The sequence below is a fragment of the Aspergillus sydowii genome (assembly GCF_001890705.1).
Source record: "Aspergillus sydowii CBS 593.65 unplaced genomic scaffold ASPSYscaffold_11, whole genome shotgun sequence".
NCBI classification, from domain to species: domain Eukaryota; kingdom Fungi; phylum Ascomycota; class Eurotiomycetes; order Eurotiales; family Aspergillaceae; genus Aspergillus; species Aspergillus sydowii.
In genome coordinates this window covers 733,408-749,476 of record NW_024467869.1, presented here as the reverse complement: position 1 = coordinate 749,476, position 16,069 = coordinate 733,408, and the positions used below count along the sequence as shown (strand labels likewise).

The window sequence follows — 16,069 nt, the reverse complement described above, 5'->3', positions numbered from 1 at the left end:
GGACGCTATTGCGAAAATCGGTCAATGACTCACCGTTAGCTGCGCCAATCCCTGCTGGACGAGGAAGTTCCTATGAGTTGTCATTTCAGGTTCAAACAGCCAAGGGTACTTTCGACATCCAGGTCTTGACTTCGGTTAGTCCAGTATATATTTGCTTCTGCAAAAGGATAAGCTGCGCGGACTACGAGGCTTGTGCTGTTCGAAAGTCGATTCATGCCATGCGTCTAAACCTTGGTATAAGAATGCGGGTATGCCATACGCTCTTCACTCCTTGACCCCCGAGCAATTTTCCAGTCTAATGACCGCTCCACCGCGCCATTACTTGGCAAGAGAGCATCATGGTGGCATTTCGGCCAATTTTCGCGGCGGTCCGAACCTTCTTCAGGGCCAGCTCAACAACATACCAGTCAGTCGCTTATCGGTTAAAGTCTCCGCCTTTACCAAACGGCCCAGTGATGTCGAATGCCCGCAAGATCGCATTGGTAGGGCTTGGATATCGGGGGTACAGAACCCATTTTCTCGGTCTCCTAGGTAATCCATCCATTTCAATTATTGCCGTTTGCGACACGAACCACGCGGCACTAGAGTCTTTCTCCGCCAAACACCCTGGCATTCCCACCTATCAATCCCTATCCCAGCTCCTGCAAAGCCACACGCCGGACTTTGCTGTTTTATCTGTGCCTCATGGCGCCCACGTGGAATGCGTCACCACTCTAGCGGCAAGTTCAATCCCTATCCTAAAGGAAAAACCTGTTGCTGAGTCGATGATCGAATACGACTGGATGAGAAGTTTGTCAGTGAAGGTTGGAGTAACCTTTCAGAAGCGCTTCGAGCCACACTTTCTTCATTTCAAAAGCCTGCTGGCACTCGTTGGCGATGCAGCCGCAGTAGAGGCCAACCTCGGATTGAACATCGGGAACCTGGAGGAAACATGGCGTGCAGGCTCTGGGGTCGGAGCCACAGTAGGTTAAGGTTCACCAATGCAGAAAGCAGTACGGAAGATTGACTATTAAAAACAAATAGGAAGACCTGGGGTGCCACATTCTCGACCTTATAGTGTGGTTATTTGGTCCTCCGACCTCCGTGGTAGCGTATCGGGTCTCCTCCGTCCGACGTTTACAAAGATATGGTGGAGACGATGTCTCCGATATCATGATGGAATGGGGACCTAAAAATTGTATAGGTCATGTACGCTTATCACGCGTGGCTCATAAAAATAGCCAATCTATAACTGTGACTGGTACAAACGGTACCCTCAGTCTTGATGGACACGTTATTATGCACCATGACGCTCGAGGCCGAGAAACGCTACACATAAAGCACCAACCGATCGAGCGACAAGTCATTCAGTCTATGGCTCAAGAATTTGGCGACTGGGTTGCTGGTCGTGGGCCTGAATTTGCAACCTCTTTAGCAAATGTTCTACACACGGTTTCTGTCATCGATGCCATTAAATCGTCATTTGCAAGTAGACGCGTCGAGAGCTCTTTCTCACACTTATCGACCCAAGTTTCAGGTGCCCCAAAGAACCGGTATTTGTCAAGAGCATTCAGTAGTCGAGCAGCGACCGCCACTTTTTGCACCCTCTCTTTCCCCAGTAATAGAGACAAAATCTATCACCTCAATACAGAAGCTTCAATTCCCGCTGTTGGCCTGGGCACACGCAGAGCTGAGCGACCGGGTCAAATTTACGATGCTGTTCGTACAGCATTGGAAATCGGGTATCGCCATATTGATACGGCACAGTCTTCCGGCAATGAACATGAGATTGGACAAGCCGTCAAGGACTCTGGCGTCTCCCGAAACCAGATTTGGATTACCACCAAGCTAGATAATAGATGGCATACCCGTGTTGAGGAAGCTCTGGAACTATCTCTCACTGCGTTAGGCATGGATTACCTTGATCTTTATCTCATGGTATGAGATTCCTAGACTTATATACTACGAGCAGCAAATAGCTGACTTCACAAGCATTGGCCTGTATCCACAAGCTCCAAAGGTTTTGCTATAGAGCTTAACAATTGGAACTTCATCAACACATGGTACCGAATTCTACGAACAATAACTGGGGCTGTATCTCTAATTTTTACAGGGAGGAAATGCAAAAGATTCCATCGCACAAAGTGCACAACATTGGGGTTTCAAACTTTGGTATCGCTAATCTCCAGCGACTTTTGCATCATCCGTCATGCAAGGTGGTCCCTGCAGTCAATCAAATCGAGGTACCTGCTAGATCATTTTAACCTGACCCGGGCCTTCTAACATGCTATAGCTACACCCCTATTGGCCATCTTGGAGGATTCTCTCGTACTGCAAGAACCATGGTATCCACTGCACAGCGTATTCTTGTCTGGGGTCCACCGGTTCTCCTTTATTCGATAACCCGGTGGTTCTCGAACTATCCCGGTGTAAGGGTAAATCACCTCAGCAGATCTTGTACGCGATATCTCTGTGGTCATCCATTCCGCAATTCTTGTACTAACACTGAAAGGATCATGTGGGGCATCCAGCGCGGCACGTCTGTAGTGCCTAAAACCGTAAGCCCAGTGCGAATCAAAGAGAATTCCGAATTAGATGGCTGGGGATTAAGTAACCACGAGATGGACTTGTTAAATGGGTGCACCACTCGGTTCAAATCTTGCAATGGCAAGTGGTTGCGTGGAAAGATTTTCTTCGAAGACGGTGACTGAGAGAGAGTGCGCGTGTCTGGCAGCTTAAATGATAATAGCTGTATAGCCTTGAAACATGTTCCAAGCTTTCAGGCAATGAGTGGTCAGATTGAGGGTGGAACTCGCTTCAGACCATCTACTTTGAGATGTCTAGCTCCCAAACTTCCACCTGAAGAGCCAAGGCGCCACACTCAAAAATTGAGCATTCTTGGACTTACAAAACGGGGTGTCCCTAGTAATCTGGATTATGATGCATACCAAATTTTCAATACCATTATACAGTCAGGGACCATTTCAGCTGAGTTGAGCGGCTTGAGCCACCCAATCCTTTTGTTTAAAACATCAAACAATTGTAACATTTCTGACTGACTCGGGTTGTACAGAGTTATCGCTGTCTATATCAGCGAGCTCTGTTGGGGACCAGGCATTGTCAGCCAGAACACCCAGGCCACATCGACGAAGAACGGAATTGGCATCATCAACAAACTCCAAAATCAAGCATGTGAGATAGAGAAGGGTCCCATCCATATAGGATCGCTCAAAAACACTGAGAAGCAGACACCAGATTTGCCGCTCCGACTTTTCTTCGGTAGCGTGTTGCGGTGTTTGTGTTTGATGAAATGGCCCTGGCTCCTCCTGCGGCGACCGGTCGAGGGCCGCACTACCCACGACCTTTCTTGTTCCAGGGTCTAATATAAGGCCTGGGAACCGAGCCCCTATATTGGAGGCAGCGGCGATCAAGCTGTTGACTTTAAATTCAGACTCTCGATACATTATCTCTTTCTGAAGATCGCTGAGGGAGGATTCTGGTCTGTATTTTAGAGACAGCCTCTTAAGAGAACCTCGCAGTTCAATATATCCGTTCTGTATCCGTCCATAAGGTTGATGTAGAAACTGTGGAGCAGAGCTTGCGTTCACTACATGGCTGCCCTTGGACACAAGGCAGGCCGTGTCGGGTTCTAAGTGTCTAAATCGCACTCGCATCTTCCCGACAGATGCCCATGACCAGGTAGGTCCGGACGCCTCGGTATTCTCTAGTTTGTGGGCGCTTTGTTCTGTAGCCACATACCAACCAAGCCCTATTTGAATATCCTCTTTCCAGAGTCCTGCAAGGTAAGTTGTTGCTTGTACCCGAGCAAAGGATGCCGCACTGGCCTCCGTGTGCTGGAAGCCTATCAGCGTCGAAGGTTAGGTTCCTCCCGCTGTAGTCTTCAACGATGCAATACCAGGCATCGAACTTGTCTCTTCGCTGGGTCCACGAAGAAACAATATTGCCCAGCGCACTCCCTGTAAGCTCTGGCACAAACAGTCGCATACGCAGCCTACCTAAGACTGCTTCCAATTTAGCTTGTCACGGGGTCCCGTTCATCTTTTGGAACAGGATGTGTCTCTGATGCTGTGGCGACTATGCATGCCCAGGCCATCTGCTTTCCGAAGATTAACCTCCGAGAGGACAGTACCTCCTCTTGTAGGATCCAGCCGCGGTTTTGCAGGTGGTTGACACTCTGTAAGCCGACTGTCAACGTGGTATTCGTGGTTGTGGCTGTTGAACTGTGCATTCCGATTGACAGAAGTCCCCTGCATACACTCTCTACAAAAGTCTTTAAGCGAGAAGATCAAACATTCGTTTGGAAGTATAGATGGCCCGCAACACATTGTCGCTTCAAAGGATGGACGCAGGGCTCTATCTGTCTGCGCCCACGCATTGACTCTCTTTCCTGTCGCGTGCGCCGTACTGCATGGTATAACCGCGGATGGGTTCTGCAAGAACGGCTATTCCCTTCTAGGATCATTTATTTTACGAAGGACAAGCTGTACTGGAGTTGTTTAACAACTACTAAGGAAGAGGAAAATTCAGATCCAGCAGTGCCACACAGACAGTGTGTATTTCAATCTAAAATCCAGGGGATGAGCGGCATCTCAGATTGCTGGACAGATATTCTTTCCGACTATATCGGATGCAGCTTGACTCTCGATCGAGACAGGCTGATGTCGATCAGTGGGATCACGCGCAGATTCGAGCAATATTACTCTGTTGATATATATGCAGGTATTCTGGACGACCAAACTGGTGGAAACCTCCTCTGGTTTGTATATGAGCCTACTGATAAGACGCATTTGGGGTTTCATGCGCCATCTTGGTCCTGGGCGTCGCTGGCAGGCTCTGTGTCTTTCTTATTGGCCCAGCCACGTCTACCAGAGCAAGGCCCTCTGATTCGGAACCTACAATACACGACTACGAACTCATGTCCAATAGATAACCCTGGAGTATTTTGCGGGAACACTTGTCTTTCTGGCCAAGTTTCGTTCACCGGTCCGCTGGGAAAGCTAACTCGGTCGTCGATGTCGATTGTCGATGTCAAAGTGGAAGGGTTCCAGGGCGATCCTATCAACAACGACGAAATTATGAGACTCCTTCTGGGCTCTGCAGTTTTTCGTTGTTCGACTCCTAAATCTTATGATGACAAATGGAATGAGATACCAGTGCGGCGAAATCTGTTCGTACCTGCACATACCGAATTGTTAGCAGACGACGGAGAGGTTTACCTAGGCTTTCTGATACCCGATAGTTTCAGAACACCCATTACCAATAGAACCATATTCTGTGCCGCCATCTAGCAGTGGCGAGGAAATAAAACAGGATCGAATTGCGAAATCGACTTCATAGGGCTTGAAAAGTTGGAGAACAAGCTTGGCGGGTATCGGAGAGTTGGGCGTGGTTGAATAATATGCGACGAGTGGCTTTCCAAATGTAGTGAAGAAACAATGTTCATCATTTGAGCTATCATGAATAGGTTTACAGATAGGTAGCGCCGAAATCATTTACAGGTACAGTGCTAAGAATATCCGCGACTTGCAGGTCGTGTTGTACTCGCCGCTCATGGTCGGTATGGAACACCTATTCCTCGAACTATAAATTGAAGGTGGCAGATATGGTCTGGGAATGCCGATGGTACAAACTAAATAGGTCCGAGTAAGAAAAGCACTTGGTATTCACCTTAACCATGAGAGATTACAGCAGTAACCTCAGTTGCGTGGATCTGTATCGCTCACCTCTTCCATTCCTGCGGCACCCGAAGTAGGTAGAATTCTCGCCCTGTTATTACCCCTCTCACCTTGCTGTCACCCATCTGACCCGCACTCGCCCAATATTTAGTGTTTATCACCTGTAAAGGCAGCTTCAAACCGCGTTGATAATTGTGGCTTAAGTAAGGCTGAGCGGACGGGAAGCTCTGTTTTCCACACCCTGTGGTCGTATGTACTAACTCTTAACAAACAACTGATCGAAGGCAGGGCGTAGAAGAGGATAATCCCAATGCCCAAATAATCTGAAGACTATAACCAAACTTGCAGTTACGGTACAAAGGTCTGGCTCCAGTCCAGTTCGGGGATTTAGTAGCCCGAATCCTCTGCGAGTATGTAACGACTTATTTGTGGCATTAATGTTTTACTTTCATCTGCAAAAGGCTAGGCAATAGGCCTTGTTGCTGCGATCTGTAAACTCTTTATGCTTGGCCTTCACATCGAGTGTATAAAGATACATCACCTTGAGCCAATGTATACGAGTTGGTATAAATGGGTGTGCTTGAATGCTCCCTGTTTCGGGTCAGTTGTTTCTTTCTTCCTGCAAAATGTGTGCTGCGAACAAACAAACAATGCAGCGAAACTGGCTATATCATACACAAATAGCAGGCCAAGTCCTAAATAGAATTGGTTCCCGTGTATCCTCGACTTAATCTGGCATCCCGAAATCTCTTCCGGCACCGTTTATTCATTCCACAGCTGCAACCATGTCTGATCTATTCGAGCTCCCAATGGAACTGGCAAACGAAATATGCGGCCACCTATCACCCCAAAGCCTGAATATATTTGTGAATTCAAGTATAGCCATCGAGAAGCTCTCCCAATCGGTCATCGACGAATTACTTCCCGCCGAGAAGCTATGGATCTTTAAGTGTGCCGCTAACGCCCCCGACCAGGGCCCGGTGATGCAGCATCTACTGCCAGATCTCCTCGAACACAGCAGAATAGACCCCCTCCTCGGAGTGCAGGCATTGCTGTGCGCCTGCGCCAACGGCCACATACAATCAGTCTCTACCCTCCTCGACGGTCGAGTCGACCCAAACGCGGCCGTAGCAGGAGTCTCTGCACTCATGGAGGCCGTAGGCGGGCAAGACTACAAAGCATCAGCATTGGTAACTGGTCGTCTGTTAGCCCGCGGCGCCGATATCCACGCCCAGGACTCAAAGGGGCAAAATGCCCTGCATTATGCAGCTAAGCGAGGGAACACGCGGATCATCACCCTGTTACTGGTGGCTGGGTGTAATGTCAATGGGACAGGCGCTGAGACGAGTGGTGGGACTTTGCCTATTATACTGGCGAGCCAGAAGGGGCAGTATGCTGCTGTTGAGACTCTGATTGACCATGGGGCAGACGTGAACGGTCGTGATAAGTTGCGGCGGACGCCGCTTATCCATGCTGTTAATGAGTCAATGACCTCTGTTGTGCGATTGCTGATTAGTCGTGGTGCGGAGCTGGACTGTGGTAGTGTCTTTGGGAAGACGGCGTTGTCATGTGCGTGTGAGAAGGGGTCGATTGAGGTTGTCAAACTGCTTGTTGATGCCGGTTGTGATGTTTCTCGTCAGGATATGCATGGGAATACTGCGCTGCATTTGTGTAGTCAGCCTTCTTTTCCATTCACGGTTATTACCGAGATTATACGTGAAGCAGCGGCTGAAGGGGAACCCTAGCTGATCATCTTCCTTTCCTAACTTACCTCCGTGTTGGCTTTGTGTTGGTAGATGCTGATTATGTTCCAGGTTGTACACCAAGGTGCCGAAGTGGAGAATATATAAACAGAAATGAACCCTAAAGAAATCTGAAAGTGTGTTGTTCCCGTACGTAGACGGTGAAATTGTGATGCCAGTTCCATTTGTAATTTTTGTATACAACTATACGTATACTTTAATGTCCGCAGCTATCTATATGTCGCCGGTGAATACAACTTCAAGCCAAGGCTAAAATGTGAATATTTTACTTCAAGATAGCCTAACAGGAATTGCCAGATCCCAGTTCTACACTTGCCTGCTTCTACTGTGCAGGGACGGGCTCGTGGTGGCGATATGTGAACTAAATAATCAAAACAGCGAAGATAACAGTGAATACAGTCGTATAGTTCTACTAGCCAAGCAAACCAGCTCCACAGAATAAAGATTTACTAGTCAGTTTATTAACTGTATTATGCTGTTTTAGACGTCTTTCCATGAGAAGCCCGTCATGGCAGACTAGATACAACAATAATTGGCTGAGCTCTCAAATAAAGCAGAGTATAAAGGCCCAGTCTCACGTCTTGTTGTACTGATAATGAAGAGCAAGTGAATAAAACTAGACAATGCGTTTCCTAGCTGAAAGACATTTAAATTAGATACATTTATCTATTCTATCCCTGTACAGTTGACATTATCTTGATGTCCGATACCCCACCACAGATGCAAGATCTGTCAAGACAGTTTGTATCTGCTGTTCTGAAGAGCTATATACTATACAGCTAACTACCGTCACCATGGCTAGGAATATATTGGACCTTCCCACTGAGCTGATCCTATCTATCTTCAAGAACCTGAGCCTCCCAGGTCGAGCAGCGTTTGCCAGAGTATCAAAAACCGCAAACGGACTCGTCACGAAGGAGCTCTACAAACTCGACGATCATAGTACAGTCCCAAAGAAGGCCAGACAGGCCACAAATAGCAATCCGATGTTCGAACTACAATACGCCCTCTCAAAGACCGCAAACGAAGACGGAGAACCGCTGATGCTCCGCATCCTCATGGGAAGCATCACAGCCATACAACGCAGCCCGAAACGACAGGCAGAGGCCCTTATACATTCCTGTACATTCGGGTTTGAAAAGGCCCTTCGTATCCTTCTCGATGCCGGAACCCCACCCGACCCGAGCCGCGACCTGGTGAGAGAATATAGCATGATACCTCTTTTCGCCGCCATTGAGAACGGGCATATTGATATCATCCGGATGCTGATGGATGCAGGCGCAACTCTAAGGCGATACGACTTTGACTGCACTGCAGAAATTATCCGTCTGGCACCCAAGGCCATTGTGAGAGACCTAATGAAAGGTCTGAATCTGAAGATACTGTCTGAGCGCCAGGAAAATCTCCTTCACAGGGCCTGTACAGATAGTGAGTGGACGAGGGAGGATGTCCAGGTACTGTTGGATCATGGTGTCAACCATTACCAGGTTAACTCTGCTGGACAAACCCCGGTGGCGTATTGCTTCTACGAGGCTACGAACAGTTCGCGCGAGGAAGCTGAAATCCTCGATCTTCTATTAAAGCACGACAGTCAGATTGCCAACTCTCCATGTGATATGGACTATCACCCCCTGCATATCGCCTGCGAGGAGGGAACGAAGGAAATGGTACAGCTACTGCTGTCCAGGGGGGCGAACCCAAACCGGCAACACCCTCCCACCGGCCAGACTGCACTTCACGCCCTATCCCAGAGAAAGGAAGAGACGCCCGTCATCCTGCCTGCTCTTCTGGCTGCCGGTCTCCGTCTAGGCACGGATGGCCCCTCGTTCAGGGCATTCATGCTAAAGGCCTTGGAGCAGAACTGGACGAGCTATATCGAACTTATTTACCGGGATTGTTCAGACCAGCTGGGACAGATGGATTGCTACGATCTCCTCTTCAAGGGCGCTGCTGCCGCCGGAGATATAGTCATCATGCAGGCGATGATTTCCAGTGGCTTTGTACATGTTGATTCTAGTGAATATGGACTAACGGCACTGAGGGCGGCGTGTGAGGCAGGAAAGGAGCATGTAGTCGACTTCCTTCTTAACGAAGCAGGGTTCTGCAACGTGAATTACAAGAACTTCCAGGGATTGACTGCCCTGCATGCTGCAATCCGGCGTGGACCGAGTGCTGAAGGCATAATCCGCCTTCTCCTCCCATTCACCCACTTCGACAACTCCCCGGAAGCCAGGGACAATGCCACACCGCTAGCTGACGCAGCGGCGACCCAAAAGGCGGGGGTGTTCTGTCGAATCGTTGACAAGTTTATAGAGAGCAGGCCCCTAAAGCAGGAAATGACGGCGGCTCTTACCGATGCGCTGTTTCATGCAATAAGCACTGACAACCGGGATTCCGCGAAAGCAGTAATATACTTCATCAAGGAGTTGGAGCCACGGATAGAATGTGACGAACCTTTGCTCTTTGCAGCAATTGATGCTGGGTGTCAGGAAATCGCCCGTCTGCTGATTGACGATAGTCTAACGCTGGATATTCCTTTCGAAACACACACTCCACTGATGTGTGCGATCGACCATGGCTTTACCGACATTGCCCTGAGACTGATTGAGCGAGGCATCGACTTGAACGCTAAATCGTTTGATGGTGAAACGGCATTGATCCGTGCTTGTGACGATGATGATCCTGACGCGGGCAATGCTGCTGTTGTGCGAGAATTGATACGCAGAAAGGTTAACCTGAATGCGAGAGATAGTGACGGTAAATGGGCTATTGACTATGCCGTGGCGAACTGCAATTCATCTGCGGTCCATCAACTGTTGGACGCAGGGGCAACTGCCACTAACAAGCTTCTACGTACAGCGGCAAAGCGCCTAGACAAGGGAATCCTCAAGGCTCTTTTGGAGGCTGGTCTAGACATCAACGCGCACAGTCCCAATAGGCGGAATACTCCGCTGTTCTGCGCTGCATCATATGGCAAAGAACAGACGGTCCGTACGTTAATCAAGTACGGCGCATCTGTGAACCAGCCAAATAGAGCAGGTCGAACTCCGCTCACTATTGCCGCCATCCAAGGTGAACGCCTCATTGTCGAAGCATTGCTGGAAGCCGGGGCAGTCGTGGATGTGGTCGATAGTCACGGAGAAACGCCGCTCTCCTGGGCTGTAAAGACCGGCGATGCTGAAGTTGCGTGGCTTCTTATCAGACATGGGGCAAATACCGGCATCCATTCGTCTGAAGAGAAGACCTTGCTACATGCTGCTGTTGAAAACCACGATGCGCCTATGGTTTCAGTGCTGATGCGTGGCGGCTGTAGTCTGTCTGTCACTGACAGCCTGGGGAGGACGCCATTGCAGCTGGCAGAGAATGATGCTGTGCTTGCAGCCTTGTATTCCAGCCATCCAGCTGCTTATCCTGTTTTAAGGCGTTTGGAAGGATGGAAAGGGCAACTATTGTGACACTAATGTTATATCTTGTTAGATTGATATCATGTATTTAAATTATGTTTGTAGCACCAAACTGTACTATGCTTTACTTCATACTTGAAGTATACATAGATTAATTCAGACAAAAAGTAAAACAGCATTCAAAATCAGTGAAAACATGAATCCCACTTAAGAGGAAAAGATTCTCCAGGCCTCAGAACTCATGCCCCCATCCGGCCAACTTGGTCGAAAGACCCCAGTCTTCTTCGACAGATACGACTGATAATACACACAGCCAAGCTTGATAAACCCCCCACGGCCACGGCCAATCTCATCAGCCTGCAGCCCCTTCTGACAGGCCCTGTTGAAGTTCTCCCGCATGATCCTCTCGCAGTCCCAGCCGTCCATTGGCTTCAGGAGGTTCTGCGTCATTCCACACTGCTCCGGAGGATCCCACCAAATGTCTGCTATATAGGAAAGCCCCTCGTCGTCCCTGCCCGCGTACCATGAATACGCCGAACTGTAGTCGCCGTCGGCGTTGGTGGCATCGGCGGGTACTTCGTCCGAGCACATCTTGGCCACCTTTTTGGCGAATTCCGGATCTGCAGTTACTGTTGGCCGGTGGATGTGGTCGTCTCTGCATCCCGAAGCCTTGATCAGGGATGGGTCATTTGTGGGAGTATCTTTGTCTTTGGTTGTTGTAGAGGTTGTTGTAGAGCTAGTCTTGGTCTTTGTGGTCAGTGTTGTAGGGCTTTGCGTTGTTGATTTCGAAGTCTGGCTCTTCGAGGTGGTCTTGCTGGTTGTTATTGTTGTCGTCGAGCTATGGCTTGATGTGACGGTTGGCGTAGGGCACACCAGAGCTTTATGGTCATTATCTCGTAGCTTCACTCGTGCATTCACACCTCCCATGGCTGTGTCAGGGTCAGGGTCGCGGACCAAAAACTCCAGATTGCCCGTCTCCTTCCCACCAACCCACATCCGCCAGCGACCAGACGCAACCATCTTGTCCCCTTCCTGAACCCAGTGATTAAGCAGTGAGGCCTCCGCAATGACCTTACCCAGAGGGGCATGTGGGTTAGCGGCTATCTGCACCGTTGTTACCTCATACCCTACTAACACAGGCTCCTGGCCATACGCATCAGCCTGGGGCTGCGGGTAAAGATGGCTGTGAAGCTGGTTTGCCAGCCAGTCAATCCGCTTAGTGTATCTCAGAGGCCCCGAGGTACCTCTTGCATACGGCGACATGATGAAGATCTCAGGCGAGAAGGTATAATGCAGAGGGCCGGGCCTATCATCCGTCCCAAGTAGGTCCTTGAGCGGGTCAATCTGTTGGGACTCGGAGTCACCGTTCATCAGTGCGTTGATGGTCCATCTCTCGAAGAAGGCGTCCGGTGACAGGACGACCTTTTTCGTTTCTTCGTCTCGCTCGATGAAGACGGGACCCTCGTACATGTGGGACAGGTAGAAGCCCTTTCGGGATACAATCACGACCGAGGTGCACCCCCAGAGGCCCTTCACGCCGGCGGCGGTTCTTGTCTGCTCGAATGGGTACCATTTGCCGGTTGTGTGGCCGAGTGGGTGGTTGAGCCATAGTCGACGCGTGTTTAGTTGGCCTCCCATGAAGCTGAGGTACTTGTTGATATCCCCAGCGGGGATGCTTGGGAGGGGTCTCGTGGTACTGGTAGTGGCGGTAGTGGCGGTAGTAGTCGTAGTGGTCGTAGTTTGGTCGTCACGCTCCTCCAGGGTATTCCTCTTGGTTGCTGGACTGGCTGTTTGGGTTGGGATGTCTTGACAGTTCAGCGATTCGACGGTCAGCCATCCAGGCGTTCCATTTGCTGCATTGTCGCATGCATCACCGCCACCGGGGCAAGATCCACGCTCACAGATGATTGCTGATGGGGTTGCAGTTTCGGTGACTGTCGTGGTGGTGTCTGTGACGGTGCACCCGGTGGTCGTGATGGTGGTTGATGGCGAGCAGGTGGTGGTTGTGACCGTCGACTTGCCAACAACACTCGAGGTTGGCTCGCAGCGGAAAGTGACATGATGTGCCGTTTGGTCGGAAGTACAGGACGAGCTGGATGTAGTGGTCTTGGTAGACTCTGGATTAGTTGTAGGATCGTCCTTGGGATCGCCCGTCGGATGGTCAGTATCGATCAACTCGGCAATGATATCCTTGACCAGCTTGAACTTTCTCTTTGTGACACTATCCTCCAGCTTCTTCATGTTGTCCGTGATGCAGCTCAATGCATCAATAAGTGCCTCAATAGCATTGCCAGCCAGATTGGCAGCCAGGTTGAACAGGCCGTCGAATAACCCCCGTTCCATCTTCAAAGGGCACGTGGGGATTATCTTCAAGTTGAACTTTTTGGCAAAATCCTCAATCTCGCCCTCAATCTTCTTCAGCCCCTTAATAATCTGTGTCTCACGGTGTGGCTGCGGATCAAGCTCCCACGAGGTAAACGCTGGAAGCAGATCTCTAAACTCGGACGAGAGGGAAGACATCGTGAATGCAATGCCAGTGACCGTCGGATCGAGACCCTCGGGAAGAGTACCAAAGGTTGTAGTCGGATTCGGATTGGTACCATCAGGGAGAGTTCCTTGAGGGCCCTGTGCAGTAACTGCAGTCGGATTTGCGATGCCGCCGCCAGGGAGAGTCTCCGTTGTATGGATCCTGGCAGTATCTGTAATCGTACCTGCTCCACTGAGCCTTCCTAAGGTTGTAGAATGGCCCTGCTCATCGGGACCACTTCCTGGGATACCCCCAATAACATGGCCCTGGGCATCAGTGGTTGTGGTCAGGGTTTGGACAGCAGCCAGGTCAGGGACGACATGTCCCTGCACATCGGTAGTCGTTGGGACAGATCCTGCTGGAAAGGTTACAGGTATGAGATTGCCTTGTTTATCCGTTGAGGTTGTCACGATATCAAAAGGAGCTGCTCCAGCTACGATGGTATTGCCGGCTTCATCAGTCGTGGCAGGGTTAGGGTCGCCCTGCGTATTACCTCCCGGGCCAGGCGGGGCTGTAGTGATATCAACCGTAGTTGTCATAGTAGTGAGCGTCACAGAGTCTGATGCGTTGTTGGACGAGGCATCGTCGTTGGAATGACTTGATGTAGAAGAGCCACTGGAAGGGGCAGTACCAGCTCCGGCCACGTTGGTAGTTGTCGTACCTGCGCCGCTGCCCGGAGGCTGCGCGGTGATCGTAGTTGTGGTGGTGCTGGTATCATTTCTAGTACGAATGATAGTGTGGATGATCACGGAGGTGTAAGTGATACAAGTCTCAGTGTCCGTCCCAGCACCGGGAGGAAGTGTACTAGTGGAGAGGCTAGTAGAGACAACCCTGAAGATATCGACGTTTTGGTCATGGTCATTGTCATGGCTCGCGGTGGTGCTTGGTTCACCAGGTTGAGAGGTTGTAATAGCTGCGGCTGCTGCATATTGAGCAACGCTGGATAGAACCCAACCCCAAAGCACAGGTGAGACCTTCATAGTGCCTCATTGAATAGATTGAGTATGAGATGAAAGTGGATCAAGTGGATCGATTGAGAGAATAGTTCGGCTTTCTTATACCGGCTCTAATAGGGGACCTCGAAGGCCGTGAAGTATGGTGAATTTACAACACGGTCTAGTCTATTCCCCACTATGAGTGCTCTACAAATTATCATGGCGTAAAGTGCGGGGATCCAAAGGCTGGAATGTTGGTGATATCTGTATTCACAGCAGTTCCATACAATGGTCCAGACAGAGATAACAGTTAGGGCTTCGCCTCTTCACTGTCGGCCCGACAACATGCGAACCCCGTCGGGATGCAACCTGGTCTAAAGTATATGAGGTCATTATAGTCGCCTTCTACTCGGAGTGGCTCTTAGGCTGCTAATGGTGAAGCAGGGTTAGGGTTCTCGTGACAGCAGGGTTATCTCCTAAGGTAATGTTGAATTAACTGGAGGTAGTCGATGCCGACTTTCACATCCAATCCAGCAAGAACAACTTACGAAAAAGATTTCAAATATTATTAAGGAGCAAAGTTCTACTATACATGGGACAATCCTTTAATCCCAGTTATGGGGTTCCATACCTAGTTTAACTAGGAGATGATTATACTTGAACAATAACAGCGTCGACTTTTTGTCCGGGATATAGGGATGTACACCACTTCCTTGCTGGCTATTCCCGAGTCAAGCAAGTGTTATATTGAAGCAGAGTGCACAATACAAGAGTAAACAGCTCTTTGATCCGAACTCATGGAGCCATTGTCTTTGAGTCGAAAGGGACCGCATTCACAGTTTCAGATATGATACTCGAGTACATTGAAAAGACGTACAAAGCATGCGTAGTATAAAAGCAACACATTTCCAATTAATAAATCTTCAGTAATTACCGTTGATCGGTGCCCATACAGCCTTAATCAATTATCACACAATGGATATCAGAATGCAACATCCCGCTAGCTTACTTGGTATACCCACAGAGCTTCGCATATACATCGCAGAATGTCTCGCAGGAAAGTCCCTCAAGGCCTTCAGGGCCACATGCAAAGACCTTCAAAACATCGCAGACCTAGCATCAAAAGGGAAAGCCAAACTGGCGACGGACTCTGTGCTCCTATGGTTTAGAGGCGGACAGTCTCAGCCGCGCCACTTCACCCAGCGCGAATTGCTAGACGAGTTGAAGATAACAGTTGATTCGACTTCTTTGAAAGAATACAATGCGCTTTTATCTGCATGCCGGGCTGGAGACTTGGATGACGTGCGCGACTTGCTCAAAACCGTCTCACTCATCCCGCCAGAGCTTACCTGGTCCAAGAGAATGTGTCCACCAATCTCTTGGTATACCCCAGTGGATCAAGCAGTGCATTCAGACTCGATCGAGACTTTAGAGCTGCTTCTAGCTGCTGGGGCTGATCTCGCAAAACTCAACCTGTACGATACGTTCCGTCTGCTATTCGGCCGTAAGTCATGGAATCGAGCTATGGCTGATAAATTGATCGAGAACGGTTTGGATATACGTCAGGCAGATGGACTCGGTGATACCTTACTTCATGTTCTATGTCGAGGAGGCTTCGGCATACCAACGCCATGCACTCGGTCTCCGCTGCCTGAGGTCAAGTACATAGTTGACAAGGGCGTGAACGTCGAGAAACGCAATAATTGGGGTTCCAGTCCGCTGGCAATTGCCATTGAGAGATCAGAATACGGCGCCTCGGCCGAAT

The 16,069-nt window shown here is 49.6% G+C and overlaps 4 protein-coding genes across 4 annotated transcripts; 3 read left to right on the top strand and 1 right to left on the bottom strand.

Moving 5' to 3' along the window:
• Nucleotides 1–338: 338 nt before the first annotated feature.
• Nucleotides 339–2,690, top strand: ASPSYDRAFT_60569 (uncharacterized protein; the record flags this gene model as incomplete). The annotated part of the gene is made up of 6 exons (XM_040849869.1): nt 339–368; nt 408–962; nt 1,024–1,917; nt 1,972–2,151; nt 2,273–2,436; nt 2,492–2,690. The coding sequence occupies 6 exons, from the start codon at nt 339–341 to the stop codon at nt 2,688–2,690; spliced, it is 2,022 nt and encodes a 673-aa protein (XP_040699470.1).
• Nucleotides 2,691–3,886: 1,196 nt separating this feature from the next.
• ASPSYDRAFT_1159533 (uncharacterized protein) lies at nt 3,887–5,498 on the top strand (the record flags this gene model as incomplete). The annotated part of the gene is made up of 2 exons (XM_040840070.1): nt 3,887–3,958; nt 4,017–5,498. The coding sequence occupies 2 exons, from the start codon at nt 3,887–3,889 to the stop codon at nt 5,286–5,288; spliced, it is 1,344 nt and encodes a 447-aa protein (XP_040699469.1). The 3' UTR covers nt 5,289–5,498.
• Nucleotides 5,499–7,126: 1,628 nt separating this feature from the next.
• ASPSYDRAFT_97314 (ankyrin repeat domain-containing protein) lies at nt 7,127–10,623 on the top strand (the record flags this gene model as incomplete). Its single annotated transcript, XM_040853234.1, has 2 exons — nt 7,127–7,248; nt 10,368–10,623. Coding segments are annotated over 2 exons (378 nt in total), but the record flags the coding sequence as incomplete, so codon positions are not given.
• A 426-nt stretch (nt 10,624–11,049) lies between these two features.
• On the bottom strand, nt 11,050–14,349 carry ASPSYDRAFT_1159531 (uncharacterized protein; the record flags this gene model as incomplete). Its single annotated transcript, XM_040840069.1, has 1 exon — nt 11,050–14,349. One exon carries the CDS (start codon nt 14,347–14,349, stop codon nt 11,050–11,052), a length of 3,300 nt encoding a protein of 1,099 aa, XP_040699467.1.
• Nucleotides 14,350–16,069: the final 1,720 nt, after the last annotated feature.